At 38.1% G+C, this 20960-nt stretch overlaps 2 protein-coding genes across 4 annotated transcripts in view; one reads left to right on the forward strand and one right to left on the reverse strand.

Moving 5' to 3' along the window:
* Nucleotides 1-20960, reverse strand: part of LOC111506332 (Adipokinetic hormone receptor) — a 330108-nt gene that overhangs the window by 290395 nt on the left and 18753 nt on the right. The gene's annotated exons all lie outside the window — the stretch shown is intronic.
* On the forward strand, nt 1523-17048 carry LOC141487282 (uncharacterized). 2 transcript variants are annotated; one of them, XM_074186186.1, is made up of 4 exons: nt 1523-1687; nt 1754-1973; nt 2058-2232; nt 16874-17048. In XM_074186186.1, the coding sequence occupies exons 1-3, from the start codon at nt 1536-1538 to the stop codon at nt 2085-2087; spliced, it is 402 nt and encodes a 133-aa protein (XP_074042287.1). In that variant the 5' UTR covers nt 1523-1535; the 3' UTR covers nt 2088-2232; nt 16874-17048. The 2 variants fall into 2 exon arrangements, with proteins under 2 accessions (XP_074042287.1, XP_074042286.1); XM_074186185.1 differs by having other exon boundaries at nt 1754-2232.

Genomic DNA, 20960 nt, shown 5'->3' on the forward strand with positions numbered 1-20960 from the left:
TATTAAGGAACGCCTGGAGAAAGAACTACAGGAAAAACAAGGGCTGTCGGACGACCAGTATGGCTTCAGAAAGGAAAGATCGACGGTATCAGCTATAGAAAAAGTACTGGAACATGTGAGTACATTGTCCTTCGATTGGAAAGCACTGATCGCAATCGATATGAAAAATGCATTCAATACAGCATCCTGGACTAATATAATAGAAAGACTACAAGAATTAGGGATAAATCAACATCTAATTAAGATTATAGACTGTTATTTGGAAGATAGAGTACTTATTGACAAGAACTTCAATATGGAAATGACGCAGGGGATACCCCAGGGATCAGTTCTAGGACCAACTTTGTGGAATGTATTATATGATGGAGTGTTAAGACTGGAAATACCTGCAAAACTATTGCATATGCAGATGACCTTGCCCTTATAGTTAGAGCAATAAACAAGGATCACCTAATGATCTGTGCCAACTCAGCTCTTGAAAATATTGAGACCTGGATCTTAGACAATGACCTAGAAATGGCCCCAGAGAAAACAGAAGCCGTTGTTATTACGGGAAAGAGGAACTAGGAAGGTATATTGTTTGAGGCGGGTGGTCATAGTATTAAACCGACCAAACATATAAAGTATCTCGGAGTGTGGATCGACGATAAGCTGATTTTTAATTGTCACATAAGAAAGACCATCGAGAAAGCTCAGAAAACAGTAACGGCACTAAATGCTATAATGAGCAATATTGGAGGACCGAGCTGTGGCTAAAGAAGGATGCTTAAAGGGGTGGTACAGTCAATAATGACCTACGCAGCGCCAGTATGGGGGAGAGTTATGGCCATACAACTGTATAAAAACAAGTTGATTGCTCTGCAAAGGAGGATGCTACTGAGGGTAGCTAGAGCGTATAAGACTACTTCAGCAGAAACTCTTGCCGTTATAGCAGGAGTGATGCCAATTGACTTGCTCATACAAGAGCGCACTGCCTTATATAGAGGTGAAGCCCTGGTGAACAATGTCAGAGAAGACACATTAGCAAGGTGGCAAGGTAGATGGGAAGAGAACACAGCGGTAGCTCAATGGACGAAAAGATTGATACCAGACCTTATCCCATGGGTGCTGAGTAAACATAGAAGAACAAGCTTCCATTTCTCCCAGTTTCTGTCGGGCCATGGAGCTTTTAGAAGTTATACGAATAAAATAGGGAAAACGGACGACAGATGTGTATATTGTGGCCAAGTGGATTATCCCGAACACACAGTCTTCCACTGTGCTAGATGGCAATGCATGAGAATGCGTACCTTCTCATCTCTAGGACAAGTCCTAACACCAGACAATGTGATAGAAAACATGCTGAAATCGGAAGCTGTATCGAAAGTATTTACATTTATATGTGAGGTAATCAAATCAAAAGAAAAAAAAAGAAAGGAAAATGCAAAATGACGAAAGATAAGAAGAAAAGCCGCTGACATAACGTCCCCCCCTCCGTCAGAGACCCCGCCCACTGTCCCGCCCACCACCCCACCCTTAACTCCCAACACTTGCGCATGCGTGCCTCCGCTACATTCCCACCATTCGCGCATCCATGTCTTCACCCCGAGGAGAGCGCTACTCAACATTCAGTACGACGACTCAAGTCAACGTTAGCAGTCCAGTCCACTCCAGCTCAGTCCAGTCCGGTGAAGAAGCAGAATTTTGAGTAAGTTAACAATATTATTTTTATTTTTTTTTATTTCATTAACTTTGTATTATTTTACATTTTCAGAATGGCATCCAACACCAACACACAGGAAATCAATAATGCTGTGGCATCGATCATGCCGGTGGTCAAGGAGAAGGCAGCAACGTCAAGCGGTAGGGGGTGCTGTCTTAGCCCTGAGTTAATCCAAGCGGATAGGGTTGTGAAGAAGGTTATTCAACAACCTACAGCAACAACCTACAGCAGCCCTGACTTATTCGAGGAGGAGGACAGGGTTGTCAAGAAGGTATGTCGACAACCTGCAGCTAGGTCTAGTCGTTTTAGTCATATAAGTACAGAGTTGCTTGCAATAAGACTAATCCTTATGCAGGTAGTTGGACGACCGCTCGTAAGAGCTTGAGACCCTCCACGCCGCCCGCAGCAGTAGTGGAAAAACCGAGGGTGACTTGAACCCGTTGGCGGTGCCGCTTTCGCCGCTGCCAGCAACACCGGCGAATCCTGAAGTGTGGGTGCCACAAGTGCCAGTGCGACAGCTTATCGAAGAGGTTAGTGAAATGTTGAGCGGTTTCCTGCAGAGACGTAAGGAAGCAGAGAATGCTTCCCGATCAAGCGAGGCTGCGTTGTCTAGCTTTTTCCGCCGAAAGGCTGGAATTGCTAGCCAACGAAGTGATCTATTGAAACAATTGGCTGAACTAGATCGGGAGGAAACATCTCTGGAGAAAAGGTGTAAAGCAGAGACCTCTTCGAAAGAGAGGTCTGCCTATGATGTCGACCAATTTATTCCTCATATAATTCATTCAATACTGTACCTTCTTTGTAGTAGTTTACAATCAGCGAACCATAAGGACCAGTTGTTAATAACGTATGAAGATCAAACTCTTGCATTCCGTCGTCTTGGATCAATAAGTCCTCAATCCCAATAAGTTTCTATTATAGGTTGGTACCAATGTCAATTCTGATGTTGATGTTGATGGAACATCACTGTTTTCAACATCATCAGGATGCATCAGGATGTGTTCTTCATCTGAAGCTTGCATGCTTCGATCCCCACAAGGTTGTTATATGTTTTTTTCGTGCTGCTCCAAATTTGAATGTTGGTGCCTATACAAGGTATTGTTCTTTCCATTATATCTTCGGTTGATATTACTGGAGTTTTTAGCCCAACACCAAACCGTTATTTCAACACCACAACACGTGTTTCGATTACCAAGTGATCATCCTCAAGAGAAAAATCAAACTAATCATACTTACAGAGCTATCCTCATTTATACCATATATACCTGTTCTAGGTACCTGCCTCTTGAGTGTCTTGAATTAATTTTACAATTTGACTTATCTACTTGTCTTGAATTAATTTTACAATTTGCCCTTATGCAATTGTGAGGTCTGAAATAAAATCTGTTTTTCCGTTAACCAGCTGTCGCACCCCTACGAACAACAACCCTCAGAAGTCGAAACTTGTGCGAACTAAGGATTAACGAAGTCTTACCTTTTAACGTGTGATTCCTAACACGGTTTGCACGATAGCAAGTGAAAATCGATCGTTCAGACTAGGGCTTGAACCACCGACCAACACGGCAGTCTATTCGAGTGAGTGAACAAAGCACCCACCTCGAACCGCCTGGCTAATATAATTCAAATATTATTAGCTATATGAAAAGCTAAATAAAATTGATTTCACAATATTGCTCTATCTACTTGTCTTAAATAAGTCCGTGCAGAATGGAAACCAAAGAAAAGTCAAAGTATTTTCCTAGGATATGGCTAAGGAATTTGTATGATATTTTCGCGGTATTCGATAACAAAAAAACGAATATTGAGGACTTTGTTTCCTTTTCAGGTAATAGATTTTCGTCAATCAAATATACGTATGAATTAGAAAATAAAGGACAACTTCTATTTCTTTACATTCTGGCAATGGGGAGCCATAATGGACGGTTAGAATACGATGTATTTAAAAAGGAAACGAGCACATACAGGTATATTGCTGACAGTACACATCTAGTGCATCGTCTTTTGACCTTTTCTCTGACACATGAGGGGTCACAAAAGAAAAACGTCCATTACAAGAAATAGCAATCACTAACGATTTCTCGAGGGGTATTGTAGATGACATAATAAGGAAGAAGAAGTTCAGGTTAAGAATGAACGAAATCTCGTCTTTTAGAAAGGACAATCAAGATAAATATATCTCAGTTCCATACCACCTATACTCGAGGAACTCTGGAAATATTTCCAAGAAACTAGGTATGGAGGTGGTTTTAAAACAAATCATACACTACAGAGCCTTTCAGAAAGTCTAAAAGACAGAGTCGAGAATTCGGAAAAGTCTGGAATTTACGAAATTGAAGGTAATGACTGCGGTGCGAAATATTATGGACAGACAAAAAGATCTATTAAAATAAGATATAAGAAACACTCAACACACTTAAAATATGGAAGACCTGAAAAACAGCAGCCGCACATCATATTTTGCAACAAAACCATTCCATAGACTTCAGTTCATTAAGATTAGTTAGACAAGTTAACAACAGGCATCTACATGTCTATGAGAGTGTAGAAATAAATGAACATAGTAATATTATGAATAACGATGGTGGACCAATACCTAATAGTATACTATATAGCTTGTTCAAATAATGTTTTATTTATTAGATTTACATGACTATCACATAACGACACATTGTAGAATTGATTGAAGACAAGTAGATATGGTAATATTTTATTTATTGGATGTATCTAACTATTACATGAAGACACATTGTAAAATTAATTCAAGACTAGTAGATAAGGCAATTTGTGAAATTAATGTTATATAGCTCACTGGTACTAAGGTGCTGTATCGCTGCTGTTTCAATGTTTTGACATATTCAGAAACAACAAACTTAGGCGTGCGCAGCGTTATGGAACAGTGCCTAAAAAAATTTATTCTACAGCGACATCTAGTGGCGAGTTACAGAAAAATTGATAGCCTAAAAACCTTCTCTATGAAGAATTACTCATACATGTCAAGTTTCATCACGATCGATTGAGTGATGTAGAAGTTTATCACTTACCAACCAATCAACCAACCAACAAAAATCCATATTTATATATTAGATTATGATAATATTTCGATTATTGAATTCACCTTATTTATTACATAGAGACATATTGTTAAATTAATACAAGACAAGTATATAAGGCAAATTGTAAAATTGATTCAAGACACTCAAGACACATGGTACCTTGAACAGATATCTATGGTATAAATAAGTATGATTAGTTTCGAAGATGATCACTTGGTGATCAAAACACGTGTGGAAGTGTTAAAATAACGGTTTGTTGTTGGGGAGAAAACTCCAGTAATATTCATTACTACACCAAAGGTTCCAAACAGTGCATCACAAATCTTCGGTTAAGTTTATGATGTTTTGCAAATAATTTTTTTTTGAAAAGTGGTTACTACGAGTATAACTGTGAACAAACACAACAGATCATCTGACGGGCTGTCGCATTCAACCAATCAGAGATAAGAAAATTGCACCCCGCTTTTCGCCTCGAAAAATAGCACCACAAATTTCAGTTCAGCTCTGAATATTTTAAAAAAATTATTATGTTTCGTTTAAAAAATGTGTTCAAAATATTTTTTCCGTTAACCAGCTATCGCACCCCTACGAACGACAACCCTCAGAAGTCGAAACTTGTGCGAGCTAAAGACTAACAAGATCTTACCGTTTAACGTGTGATTCCTAATACGGGTTGGACGAAAATCGATCGTTTAGCCTGCGGCTTGAACCACCGACCAATACGGTAGTCAGTCCCCCCCTCCCGCCCCTATGTTAAATCTTTATAATGCGTATGGCACTTACCAATCAATCTAGATTAAAGGGATTTCAAACCCCAATCACTCAACAATTACTCCATAATTATTCATAAAACACACTGGTGACCACCACTCGACATATCAGATGGTTTGTAGGAAGAAAGTTCGGGTCGTCTTCGACATGACGTCATCGCTTAGGTGATATGTATTTCGATGATGTTAGTGAAAATCTGATATGTTATGGAATTGGCCGATAATTGCTGTATATCCATAACGTGTTCAAAAAACGCTGCAAAACCGAAACGACATCTACGAAATAGTCCAAACATAGTAGGAGAAAAATAAAAAGTGTACACTTTGTATCATGTTTCTTGCATACGTCTTGCAATTACAATTTATATAAGAAACTAGAATATGCTATTGATGATAATAGAGCATCTTCTATGAAAAATAAGTTTGAATTATATATTGAACAAAGCAGGTCAAAGGAGGCTAGCTAGAGATGAGCAAATGATAACAGAGGACAAAATATGGAAACTAGCCCCGTGCGTATTACACCTAAAGGTATTTTGCACGAAGCTTGACTTATCGGTTGAAAAACAATTGCGTAGTAATTGAATCAACAATAACGTTTAAGATACTCGTGTAAAAAATGTAGATATTCGTAAACAACTCGCGTGCGTAAATTTCCTAGTGTATAGATGACACATTTCAGTTCAATTGTTATGGAAATCGATATATTTTCGGAATGAACTTGCCTATATTTACTAACGAGACTTCAGTATTTTGTTTAATCCCACAAGGACATATTATTTGAGCCCAGTTCTAGCTGGAAAGAATAAATAAATCTATTTCGGATTTGCTTGTTCTTTTCTCAGTTGATATTTACAGGAAACGTTTTTTATCACAAAACATAATTAAAGATTTGTATTGAACGAGGAAGATTGTCATATTTCGAAATATATCGAAATGAAACTTCAATCAGTAGAAAGCGATAATAAAGTTCTGAAACAGAAGTTGAAACTTACAGAACGTAGAATAAAAAGAAACAATATTGTTATATTCGGTTTACTTCCCGAGACATCGCTGAACAAAAATTGGAAATTCAACTGGGAGAAAACGAAATAAACAATATAAACAGAATAGGTGTGAAATCAGTTGAAAAACCTAGACCAGTGCTATTAGAACTTACAAGAAACATCAAGAAAGTGGAAATTTTTCAAAACGTTACAAAACTTAAGGAAATTCAGATATCTATCACGAACGATCTCGCGGAAGAAGATAGACTAGAACGAAACTTCTTGTACAAAAATTTCAAAATTGCAAAAGAAAATAATAAGCAAGCAAAAATCCAAGGAAACAAATTGTTAGTAAACGGCGAGGTGTTTACCTATCAACAACTGAAATTAAAAGAGGCGGAAGAAGAATCAAAGGAAAATAAATCCACACGGATCCGAAGAGAACCAAGTAAACACATCGATAATTGTTATCATCTTGAAATCATAGTTATACTGATATTTTTTTTTTATTTTTCATGTAGCCATAATTTTATGTATTACTATATAGGTAATACATAAAATAATATACAAGAGTGAGCGAAATTAGCACTTCTTGTATCGATCATATATTCATCAAACAAAAATTGCCTCTGAAAAATTTAAACCTTTTATTTCCGAAACAGAAACCACAGACCACTACTCCACAATGATAAATATGAAGCTTAGTGAAAACAAAGATGATTCAGAACTCAAAAATGAATATATTAAATATAAGACTTCTCTGGATTACAAAAATTTGAAAAAGATCTTGATAACGAAAACTGGGATATTCTTACAACAGTTCATGAAGTTGAAGAAATTACGAAATATTAATACAGAAAATAAAGACAATTACAAGTAAGCACACAAAACTAGTAAAATTAAAGCATTCTGATAAAAAGAAGTCTCGGATAACAAAGGCAATCATTGTATCGGTGAACAAAAAAAACAACTATGTAAACAAGCAAAACGTAATCCAAATAACGAAGATATTCAAAACACTTATAGAAAATATAGGAACACGCTGAATATGCAAATAAAAAATGCAAAAATGCAATATTTTGATAAAGAAATACAATAAAATAAAGGATCTTCAAAAGGCAGACATTTCCAATGCTTTCAATAAACACTACTTGAATGTAGGAAAAAATCTCGCGACAAAAATATCCCCTCTGGATAATAACACCGAAGATACAAACTCAATAAATGAAACAATCTTCCTATTTCCAACTAATCCCTTTGAAGTGAAATCAATAATAAAATCCCTGAAATCAGGCAAAGCGCCTGGATACGACAGTATAACATCAGAATTACTAAAAGAAAACTGTGATAACTTAGCTAAACCTCTGAGTTATCTTACTAATAAAATTTTTGAAAGTGGCTAGTTTCCACAACAACTGAAAATTGGCATAATTAAACCACTTCACAAAAATGGACAAAAAGAAACTTTAATTGACTATAGGCCAATTACACTTATATCTTCGAAAGTCGTCGAAAAAATCATAAAAAACAGAATTTATAGCTTTTTGAAGAAAAAAAAAATATCTGATAGACAATATGATTTTCAATCAGGCAATTCTACACAAGACGTTATAGCTCAAGTAACAAAAATTATATACGAAAATTTAGACGATAGTAAACCAACTTCAGGTATCTTTGTCGACCTAGGTGAAGCCTTTGATACAGTTAACCATACTAGACTATTGAAAAAAATGGAGCAAGTTGGCTTCCGAGGAAGAGCACTACAGCTTATAAGAACATATCCCACTGATCGTATACAATATGTTCAAATTGATGAGACTAGGAGTGATACTGGGATAATAGAGCACGGCGTCCCCCAGGGCACCGTGCTGGGACCAATTTTATTAAACATATATCTGAATAATCTACTCAATATATCTAAAAACGGTAAAATGATAAGTTTTGCAGATGATACTATAGTTATCCACAGCGCCAACTCTTGGGAAAAACTGAAGGAAAGCTCCGAAAAAAACTTTCAGCTGATACAAAATTGGTTTGATGTGAACATCTTCATGGTGAATGCCGATGAAACCAAATACCTTCCGTTTACAACTTATAATAATCAGGTACCAAAATTCGACTCACTAACAATAAAGAGAAACTGAAATGATATAATCACGCTCGAGGAAGCAGCTAGCATGAAATACCTTGGCATTATAATATATAGGCATTTCAGATGGGATCTGCAAATAAAATACTTGATTAACAAACTAAGGATGCTACTACCGAAGTTCAAACTCTTTAAACAATTTTTAACCTTACCTCAACTGAAAATTCTTTATTACTCATTTATCCAATCACAGCTTAGCTACGGTATCATAGGATAGGGAAATGTCAACAGAACTCACCTGAAGAACTTCGAAGTTTTACAGAAGTGGTTACTTAAAACTATATTTAATAAACCAAAAACCTACTCAAGTGAACAACTATACCAGGAATCTGGCATGTTAGATCTTAGGCAAATTTACTGTCAGACTCTACTGATTCACTAGTTCAAAAATAAAAACGATATTCGATATGTAGAGATATGTAGCTATGAGACAAGAAACAACACCAAAGTAACAATAAAGAAATCCATTAAAAAGTTAATAGGTTCTAGAAATCATTGTTATACTGCACTGAAAGTTCATGACCTCCTTCCAAATGAAACAAAAAACATACAAATATTCTACAAATTTAAAATTGTTCATCTATCAATTGAAAAATAACCGGACGCCAATCAAATTAATATCAATTCCCAAACAAATCATCCTCGTAGTCAAAACTTGTGTGTTCTTCATCCAGTGTTGGCATATGTGAAGCTGAAACTTTTATAACAATACATATCCAGGTACTCAGGAAATAAATATAACCTACCTACATATAGATAGGTACTGCATATTTGTTATTCACACATCATTAGGAACATTATATGCATCATATTCAATGAAAGATATTTGCTGCAGACCTAGCATTACTCACTCACTCTCTGATGCTTACATTGTCAACTTTTTAATCTCTTTACTTCATGTATCAAGAACTGGGTTTTTTTAGGGGTAGGATTCAAGAAATAGACATGTAATTACTCAAAAACCTAAACCTACAAGTATTTCGTACTTTCGGTTTTCAGATAGTTCAACCGCAAACTAGACAATCATAATATGTTACCTAGTCAATATTGTATATTTGTGAATAAACTATTTTTTTTTACCGTAGTGTGCGCTGGTCAGGCCCTATTCCCCGAAGCCCCGATACATTCGGGAGAGCGCACCAGCATTATCAATCAATGATTACTCCCCACACCGTGGGGTAAGTGATCATTGGGTCCGAGAATCTTGTGCCCTGAGCAAGTGCAGTGAGCCAAGAATGACAGCCTTCTGCATCTGTGCGGTTAAGATTTCTGCCTTAGTGCGGCAAGCCGGTATGATTTTGAGATTCGAGAGTAGAGAGGACATCATTCCACCAAGGACTCCAATAATCAGAACAAGTATCTTGACAGAGTGATCTGGATAGAGTCTGCGGAGTTCGAAGAGGAAATCTCGATATTTTATCCGTTTTTCCTCCTCTCTTCTGACGATATTCGTCTCTCCAGGAGCTGGAAACTCCACGACTAATATCGTTTTGGTCTGGTGGTCGAGAAGGACTACATCAGGCTTATTAGCTTGTATGAGCCTGAGAATGGGGAACGAATAGTTCCAATAAATTCGGCACTTCTCGTTCACCACTACGGATTCAATATCCTCCGGAGCGTAGGGCAACAACTGTGTCTCGTCAATACCGTAAGAGTGCCGTAGATGGTAATATAGCACTCTTAGGGCCGCGTTATGTCAATGGATATAGGCCGAGACCGCATATGCTGGACATGCTGATAGCAAGTTCATTAGGGTCTCGGGCGCCTCGCGGCAGGCACTGCACCTTGTGTCAGAAACCTCTATACCAATCACGCGACTGCGGTAGACAAAGGTGTTGAAGACACCATCCTGGCAAGCCATGATGAACCCCTCAAATACTCCAAACTCAAAATTTCACGGCCTTCCTGTTGTCGGGGGAAGTACAACCGTGGAACGGACATTTTGAGATGCAAAACTCCTATAGGGATGCATCATTTTTCAGGTCTTTACGTCGAGTTGATATAGCTCCTCCCGAGTCCATTTCACTACTCCAAACGAGTAGAGTAAGATTGGAACGGCAAACATATTCATCGCAGCAACTTTGTTCTTCCCCGACAGTTTCGATGACCAGATCTCTCGTAGTTTGTGCTGATACTTGCCGCGGAGAGGGTTTTTCACTGCTGTTACCTCTTGTGAGTGGCGTTGTTTCACCTCGAGGTAAGTATACGTCTCTCTGGCATCCAGATGGTGATGGATGCTTCCATCTACGAGCTGCACATCCTCTCCGTGGTCCCCGCATCGTCCTCTTTTGAGATGGACCATTGCACATTTGTCTATCCCGAATTTCATACCGATAGCATGCGTGTACTCTTCCACCACCGTCAAGGACTGATGGAGATCCTTCCCTCCAGAGGCATAAAGTTTAGGATCATCCATATAAAACAGATAGATGTGCCTCCGGTTTTCAGGTTGCCACAGTTATACCCTCGAGTATTTCTGAGTGCAACGGATAATGGCAATAGTGAGATGCAGAAGAGAAGGGGACTGAAGGAATCACTCTGAAATACACCCTTTCCGATTCAAATTCTATTTCGAGCAGAATGGTTTTTTCACAATTCAAAGATTACAAAAAATTGTAGTCATCTCTTCCAGTTTGTAAAAGAATATCAGCTCCCTTTATACTTTTTTTATTTTTCATTGATATTTTTGGGAAGGAAAGTTTTTACCTTTCTACTACTCCATCTTGACGAAGAAAAATATGGGAATCTTCCAAAAAAGGATAGAAGTAATTAATTTTAAAAGAAGTAACTGTATACATAGATGTGTATATCATGCGAAGAAATAACTTTCAGACACAAATCTGAAAGAAAGAGCTTTCCTGAAACAGCTACTCTCATATAAACATTGAATTACACGGATAAAATTTTTTTTTTGAAACAAATACTTTAATATGAACACTGAATTATACAGAAAACACTTTTTTTCACTTTTTTCCAAAAACTACAGTGCTAGCGCTACATGTTGTGATTATATTATTTCAAATAAAGTTTGTGGAGATCAAATCGTGAGGTGTAGTTTTTGAAATCACAATGGATCTTCATTAAGTAACGGCCGAATTAATAAAAAAAGAACAGTGTTATGCTCAATGGTAGATTACTTTCTTTCTTTCTTTGGAAGATTCCCACATTTTTCTGTATCAAGATGGAGTAGTAGAAACGAAAAATTTCTTTTACAAAAATTTGTTACTCCTAAACATAAAACTATTCATTGATATCTTTTGATTTTGTTCCTTGAAAGTTTCATAATATCCACAGATCATTTTCGGAAAAAACAATTGCCCTAAATAATGCCTCAGAGAATAGTGGATTAAACCTACAAAATATTTGTGAAACACCTTCGTCTCGTCGTAGAGCAGCATAAACTGAAAAGTAAACAGTAAAGTTTGTTGCCTAAATGGACTTTTTTGGTTGTGTTTTTGCGATATGAAAAAGGTTTCAAATATTTCAACTGGGGTGCCTCCCTGGGGATGAAAAGGGCGCGTTTATGTTTAACAATTAGTTTTTTATCACTGTTTTTCCGTACCGCTATATCTTCGGAGGCTGTCTTTTTTTATGTAGGTTCGCTTTATGTTGTAGATGTTTCTGTTTCTATGTACCGGTATATTTTCGAAGGTAAAATTTTGCATCTAGGTTTGTTTCATATTATAGATGTGTAATAGAAAAAGGTTTTCAAATATTTCAACTAGGGCTTCAGCCGCGGTGAAAAAGGAGCATTCAGAAAACAAAATTATTTGCCCATCACTGTTTTTCCATATCGGTATACTTTCGGCGGCTGAAATTTTGTATTTAGGTTCGTTTTATGTTCAAAATATGCATTAAAAACAAATTTTCAAATATTCTAAATGAGGCGCGATTATAAAATTATCTTCAATATATCCTTTATCTTTTCTATCCAATTATTATTATTGAAGGTACTGCAGATTTGAAATGCATGGACAAAGTCGTTGCGGCGGAACTGGGCCAATTATATGTCGCTCTTTCAATAGTAACCTCTAAAGAAAACATGTTTGTATTTTCTACTGACAAAAAAGTTGTGAACTTTGTATATAAAGACATTTTGTAGTATATTTAGTATTAGATTCACTTTACACCAGTGACCTTCCGAGGCCTGAACGTGTGAAGATATCCCTATACGCCGATGACACGGCTCTCCTCTCATCTTCCATGGGTCGAAAGCTCGGCGTCGTCTACATGCAACGTGCATTGGACGACCTCGAGGGTTGGTACATCCATTGCAGAATCGGAGTGAACCCGAACAAGACTCAGGCGATAACCATGGGAAGATTGCTATCTTCTCCAGCCAGAAAAGTTAGAATTTCTGGAAGGGAGATTGACTGGCAAGCGGGAGTAAAGTAACTCGGCCTTCTAATAGACCGTAGGCTCACTTGGAACCCGCACATTATGTGCGTTAAGTCAAAGATCGAGAGTCGGATAGCTAGTCTGTACCCTCTGATCAACAGAAAATCCAAAATGAGCTCGAAGAACAAAATCACCATCTATAATACAATGTTCAAGCCTGTCATCATGTATGCTTCAGGCATCTGGGGACAAGCGGCTACGTATATCTCCACTCTGGAGAGATTACAAAACAAGTTAATGAGGATGATTGTGAATGCTCCTTGGTTCGTGCGGAATGAAGCCATCCGCAGAGATTTGAAGCTGCCTTTCATTCGGCAGTCCATTCAGTCGAGAAATCGGCGAGTTTTTGATGGTGCGGAAACTCACGAAAATTCGTCAGTTAGGGAAGCTATAGATTATGCTGTAGACGACCCCTCACGATATAGAAGGCCCCAACACTCTGTGAAATGAGGCCTTCATGTCCCCCGTTAACGGACGAATATCTTTTTTATCCATCCCAACCCAGCCAGGTGTAGGACCATTTGTCCTACTTCGACACAAATCAGCTAAAAGGGTAAGGGATCTGGACTCCTGCCTGATTCAAATGAAGACGCTTGGTCGGTCGGTATTTAGTATTAGCATTGCACTCGTGGGGAGCCGCGGCAGCTCGCTATTAAAATATGTTTTTGAACGTGTACCAATAGAGTTGTAATGAACAAATGTTTATGACTATGGTTTATTGAATTAAAAAAAAATATATGTTTTCTAATTTGACTGTTTTGGTTGCCAAACAATTCCTAATCCAATCGAAAGTATTTCACATTCGCAATATGCAGTTGATCAGAAGCTTGCCTTTTTCTGTTTCCAATCACCTGGTAGTACAGCGTGGCTCATGAAAAATCTGTTCATAGTTAAGGGTAGGAAGGCTTTGAAGTCAAAAATCGGAACAGGCCAATATGTATGACAGAGAAGTGTTGCTCGTACTGTTTCATGCGATAAAGGACACATGATAGCAGTTGCCCTATCTACCTGTAAGATATGAGAGAGTGCACATGCTTCCTATTTGTAGTATACAAAAGAAAAAACATTGTATACTATAAAAAATCATTTTGGAGCATAATGTGTTGTGATAAACACGTGCCTTGTGAAAACATTTTGAAATGACAAAAAAGTTGTAGTAGTACCTAGTATTTGTTTGATTCTCCAGGTTTATACCAATGAACATAGAAATACGTCAGATACGTCATTAAAATACGCATTACAAATGGTCTCATGATATACTAACATTGAAATAAAATTCACAATGAAAAGATACATACAAAACAGAAGGCATATCAAAAACTACATTTAGTATGTTGTGAAATAAATTGGATATTTGAGTAAAAAGGAGTTTGCCTCATTTTTGGATGTATTTGGACTTGTGAGGTTTCTAATATCGATAGAAAGATATGAGAATAAACCCCCACATGAGTCTCTGGGACCCTTTTCATAACTCTCAAGATTTTTTTTGGAGAACTGATGCTTCATTGATTCTGGTTGAATCCTATAGGAAATGATGCAATAATTGAGGGTGGAGTGAACATATGCATGAAAGTAATTGAGAAGGATATTCAGAGGAACAGTTTTTCTGAGATTCCATAGGGACATATAGTCCATGTGATGCCCCCAAGTGAGGTGTAAGTCGACTTATTCCCCGAAAAATTCAATGACTTTCTTGTTGTATTGAAAGTATGGCTGTATCTTACTAGAACACTATAATCGAAATTTTTTGAAGTGAATACAATGATATTCGTTTAAGAGTTATTCAAAACGAGGCTATTTCTGAAGTAGTGTGATTTCATGTTATCTACTGAATTTTTGGCTGTTTCTGAGAGTACAGTGGTATCATCAGCATGTATATCAACAGATGTCATCGGCGAATTCGGTTGTGAAATCATTTCTGTTTATAGTACAGAGATCATTGATAAATAAAATCAATAATATTGGTATCAGATTACTTCCTTGGGGAACACCGGTGGTGACATCAAGAAAATCAGAATAATGCACATTCGCATTTACATTCAATTCAACACGTTGTGTTTGAAAGTGATTGACAATGTTTCGTGATGAATTTCATTAGATCGGACTTCCATTGTCTCATATAGAATGATTTGAAATCTCTGAAATAACTAATGAAAAATAAGATTAAAAAAAATTGCTGAAAAATAATAATTGTATCAAGCAAAAAACCCTGAAATGAAATATTGAATGCCATTGAGTTTTGAACGATTTTATTCATTTAATGCTTCTAGAAAAACTAGCCTATGCGATTTTGTGCATTGTGATAGTCAATATAGATATTCGTGACATTTCGCTCAAGAAACTAATTTAGAATTCAGAGGTACCTAAATACAGTTCATTTTACAAACTAAATACGTTTTTCTGAACAGGGATCATAATTAAAATGTAAACACAGTTCGAAAAGCTATGACCAAAGCCATCACTATCAACAGTTCGCAATTACTTTCAATATTTAACGGCGGTGTCGAGGCTAACGAATAAATCTATCGCACCAACGGCCTGCGTTCAATTCTTCAACGAAAGCTTTTTTAATGACGTCATGAAACAAAAATTGGCTGACGTAAGTGCGCCACGTGACTGGGTGGTCTGTCTCGTTGAGGGATACGCCTGGTCGTTTGTTTGAATTATTCATGTCCACAGAAAATTCAAATCTCCCGCCACAATGTTTGAGATGCAAAAGCGTGCGCTCTGATTAGCTGGCGGGCTGCATGACAGTTTAAAGACACAACGTGACAATTTGGGACACTCTGATTGGTTCCGTGATGGGTGACAGGACACCACGTGACAATTTGATGCACTCTGGTCGACTGGGAGAGCTAAGAGGCAACCTAACTGGTGTGATGACGTCACAGTATGTCTAAATTAGGGCTAGAGAAATACGCGCATTTTATGATGGTTCAATGTGGTAACACGCAACTAATTGCCGATTGCATCGAATCATTTCCTGAAAATTGTCATTGGTTTCTAGATGGTCATTTGAAACCAAAAATAGATTATATTTTAAAATTACCGAGAATGCAAATGGAGAAGCTTCCTCCAACTTGAAGGGCGATTCCAATCCTAAATAATCTCACTAGTTTACAGCCAATTTACGACTTCAATACCAAAGGCAGTGCTTTGTTAATTTTTGGTCCCGAAATGTGAAAATGATAGTTAAAATACCCTAACACGTGAGATTTTTGAGTTGAGTTATAATACGTATAAGTGGCAAATATGTGGTGACCTTAAAGTCATAGGACTATTACTAGGTCTTCAGGTCGGATTTGCGGAGTTTTGCTGTTTTCTTTGCCTTTGGAAAAGTAGGGCAACACAGAGCCATTATCAAGTAAAATTATGACCTCCGAGAGATAAATATATTCCAGGTCAAGCTAACGTGAAGAATATATACCTCTTATTATTTCTAAAAACGTTTTGTCACCTTCATTACACATTAAACTGGGGGTAATGAAAAATTTTGTAAAAGCATAAGACAAAGAAGGTAATGCGTTCAAACATCGTTTTTCCAAAATTAAGTGACTCAAAGCTCAAGGAAGGTATATTTGTTGGACCACAAATTAGAAAACTACTAAGTGATTAACAGTTTGATCAAAAATTAAGTAATGTTGTATTAGCTGCGTGGAGTTCTTTCAAGAGAATTGTTTCGGAGTTTTTAGGGAACAAGACAGTAGGAAATTACGAAACACTTGTAGAGAAATTTCTTGAAAACTACTGCAGAATGGGATGTCGCATGTCTCTCAAAATCCATATCTTGTAACCCCATTTAAAATTTTTCCCAGAAAATTTTGGTGCTGTCAGTGACGAAAAAGGGAAAAGGTTCCACCAAGACATACTGACAATAGAGCAACGTTACCAAGGCAGATGGGATGCAGCAATGAAGGGGGATCATTGTTGGTTCCTTATTAGGGAAAACGATGAAACATATAAACGAAAGTCAACATTTGCAAAAAGGTTATGTACAAATGACTTCATTTGAATGTTTTTTCATGTGTATTGTAAATAAAGTATTTTATTCTCAAAATATATTGTTTTTTCTTGTTTTGATCTTATATTTTCCTATAATATGTGAACATTTTTGTATAAAACAAAAACAATCATAACTGAAAATCTTTACGTGATGGAAAATTTTTGATGTGTAAGTCGCAGTCAGGATGCTTCAAACTCTCATGTATAGCCATTATAATATCAGTGGCAATTTTTTCTCCTTTGTTGGCTAGTGTTTTCAATGTTGAATCAGTTTTCCATATAATTATTGTTTCACTTATTTATGTTTTATTAAAAAAACGATAAAAATAAAATAAAAACAACAATAAAAATTAATTGGCACTCCGGGGCGATTTCATTGATTCCAGTGGCACATTTGCTTTTTCAACTGCAGGAAAACCCGGAAAAACCTGCATTGTTTGATATTGATATTTTGAATTTTCATTGTTAAAAAACAATTTCGTTTTTTAAAACTTTTTTGATTACACTCCAAAATGATTTTTCATAGTATTCTATTTTTTTCATTTTCTGTACCACAAATAGGAAGCATGCACACTCTCTTGTATTTAACAAGTAGGTACCGCGTGTCTGCTATGCCGCATCCTCCTTTATCACATGAAACAATACAAGCAACGCTTCTCTGTCACACATATTTGCCTGCTTCAAAGCGGTGCTATCGTTATCTACGAGCAGATTTTCACGACCAACCTTTTTATTGCGAGTAGGTACTCTACTCGCAATAAAATTACTTACATTTTAATACATATACTTACTCATCAAGTGGTAAGCAGATGAGCAATAACTGATATCAATCTACCTGTGTGTATACGCGGAAATCAGGTAATAGGTAACAGAAAAAGGTAATCTACCGATCAACTGCATATTGCGTTTGTTGAATACTTTCGATTAGACTATGAATCGTTTGGTGACTAAGGCAGTCAAATCCGAAAAACTTATTTTTTTTCATAATTTCAATAAATCATATCTATGAACATTTTTTACTACAACCCTATTCGTACACTTTCACGGCTCTTCATGTGGACTTGGAAAGCGTTCAGTATCGAAATATGGAAATCTAGGACCATTTCATATGCCCCCTATAGTTCTGAATGTCTATGACATACTTCTCACATCCTATTGAACTAAATTTACATATCCCACCATTAGTTTTCACCAGGAGAAACAACGTCCAAACAATACACATAAGTCGTCCAGGGGCGTCGTTTGGTGGAAAGAATGAAGCTAATATAATGTAACACGGTTTGAAATGTTTTTTTAATTTATTCATTTTGATTTCTTTCCACTCGTGATATATTAGCTATTCATTTCAGTTTTATTTGTTCTTTCATAGATTTTAAAGTATATTAGAATCATTTTGAGCGAACTAATGAAATTCAACATGAAACATTGTCTACTTTCAAACGAAAAGAATAATCTACGACATACTTAGAGGGATGATGAGCAAACTAGGGTGAGTTCTCCCGTTGTCAAGCATTCCTAACACTTAACGGTGAGTGATCGAGTTCATCAAATATTAAGTTGTCCCAGGTGATCGCAGGTAACGTTGTTTCCGTTCCAAGTACGTAGGCTAAGGTATAAGAGTATTAAAGCACAATTGCTTTAGCAACTCTGTCATCCATTCTGCAAGTCTGCAGGTTCGGAAGATTGAAAAACGTGTACACAAGATGGAGGCTATGATCACGTCGGCGAGACAACACGCGTCTCGTATCCAATGTGTGATGGATTACAGGGCGGCCTATAGGCCTTTCACGGCCGCAGTGCGGCGAATAGCCGCCAATCTACGACGTATCCACCAAGCCAAGCCAAGGCGTGCTGCTGACCACCAAACAGCACTGCCTTGATAGGATACGAATGCTAGTGGCTGCTAAGAAGTCACTAGTGAGGCGAGAAAGAAGTATCGCGGAAAACCTTGGGTTCCGCGAGAAACCTTCTCGCTTATTCCAAGAGCCTCCACGTGTTGTGGATAATCCGCCGACCGCTGATCAGGTGGAATCCTTCTGGAAGGATATCTATGAACACCCGCAGTCACTCAACTTAGACACTCCAACCCAAGCGCAGTTCGAAGCCTTCAACAGAGAGCTTCGACAGTCTGAGCTCAATGAACTGCGCAACCCGATAACCCCGGATGACTTTCGAAGGGCCCTTATTGGTTCCAAGAATTTTGCTGCTCCAAGTCCAGAGGGGCTGAACACTTATTGGTTGAAAAAACTACCAAGTAGCCACTGCCATCTGGCAAGAGTTTTTAACTCATGACGATTCCGAATTGGTTTGTCGAGGGGCGGACCGTTCTTATGCCCAAAAGCGGAGATTTGTCGATTCCTGAGAATTACAGACAGATAACATGCTATAAGTTGTCTTATAACCGAGTTTTGACCGAGTTTTCGAATGGATATATGAGCAGAGAGGGTCGAAGAGAAGAGTCGCTGGATGTAAAGAGAACCTGCTCATCGATAGATGTGTAACGCAGGACTCGATACAATCTAAGCGTAACCTATCTATGGCCTGGATCGATTACCGTAAGTCATTTGATACAATTTCGCATAAATTCATCTTGCATTTTCTCAGATGTCTTGCGGTACCCGACAACATAGTGAGATGCATTGAATAACTGATACCACTTTGGCGAACTCCGTTCACCATAATATCTGGTCAAGCAAGAGTCCAAACAGGGTAAGTCACTTTCAGAAGGGGTGTATTCCAGGACGATTCCCTCAGTCCCCTTCTCTTCTGCATCTCACTAGTGCCATTATCCGTGGCACTCAGGAATATTCGAGGGTATAATTGTGGCACCCCCGGAAACCGGAGGCACGAGGACACCCATCTGTTTTATATGGATGATCTTAAACTTCATGCCTCTGGAGAGAAGGATCTCAATCAGTCCTTGAGGGTGGTGGAAGAGTACACGCATACTATCGGTATGAAATTCGGGATAGACAACTGTGCAATGGTCCATCTCGAAAGAGGACGATGCGGGGACTACGGAGAGGATGTGCAGCTCGTAGATGGAAGCATCCTACACCGTCTGGATGCCGGAGAGCCGTATACTTACCTCGGGGTGAAACAACGCCACTCACAAAAGGTAACAGCAGTTAGAAACTGTCTCCGCGGCAAGTATCAGCACAAACTTCGACAGATCTGGTCATCGGAACTGTCGGGGAAGAACAAAGTTGCTGCAACAAATATGCTTGACGTTCCAATCTTACTCTACTCGTTTGGAGTAGTGAAGTGGATTCGGAAGGAGCTGTATCAACTCGACGTAAAAACCCGAAAAATGATGCATCTCTATATGAGTTTGCATCCCAAATCGTCCGTTCCACGGTTGTACTTCCCCCGGCAACAGGGAAGCCGTGGACTTTTGAGTTTGGAGTGTCTACATGACAGACTGATACTGGATACAGCCTGTAAAGTCGTCAGGAGTTCGGATCCCCTTCTCTGCATGGTCCGTAACCATGGGGAAGCAGAAATTGGAGCATTTCTCCTTAGGGCAGCTGCTCGAGCAGCTGATGAACACGGTATAGTTTTCGACTCTGAACGAGGTGACCACCACTCTGTCACCGAGTTGAACCCGTTGAGATAAAAGCCGTAGAGATCACCTTACTTCTGCGGAGATACAAGGATAAGCCAATGCATGGGGTCTTCTTCAATAACATTGAGGACCTTGGCTTATCAAAGCGCCTAACGTTCGCTTTTCTCAGGTCGAGTGGGCTGAAGTCGGAAACTGAGGGGATCATCATGACTTGCCAGGATGCTGTCTTTAACACATTAGTTTACCGCAGTCGCGTGATGGGTATAGAGGTTCCTGACACAAGGTGCAGGGTCTGCCGCGAGGCGCCCGAGACCCTAATGCACTTGCTATCAGCA

The sequence above is a fragment of the Leptinotarsa decemlineata genome, unplaced genomic scaffold (genome assembly GCF_025532065.1).
Source record: "Leptinotarsa decemlineata unplaced genomic scaffold, Ldec_3_MD MMD2_tig00078422_RagTag_RagTag, whole genome shotgun sequence".
Taxonomy (NCBI): Eukaryota; Metazoa; Arthropoda; class Insecta; order Coleoptera; family Chrysomelidae; genus Leptinotarsa; species Leptinotarsa decemlineata.

What these genes read in the sequence shown, in the direction of transcription:
- LOC141487282 (XM_074186185.1), top strand. Translation starts at nt 1,536, where the DNA reads ATGCGTGCCTCCGCTACATTCCCACCATTCGCGCATCCATGTCTTCAC. An exon ending in GTGAAGAAGCAGAATTTTGA is followed by an intron (nt 1,688 to 1,753) that starts GTAAGTTAACAA and finishes TTACATTTTCAG; the next exon opens with AATGGCATCCAACACCAACA.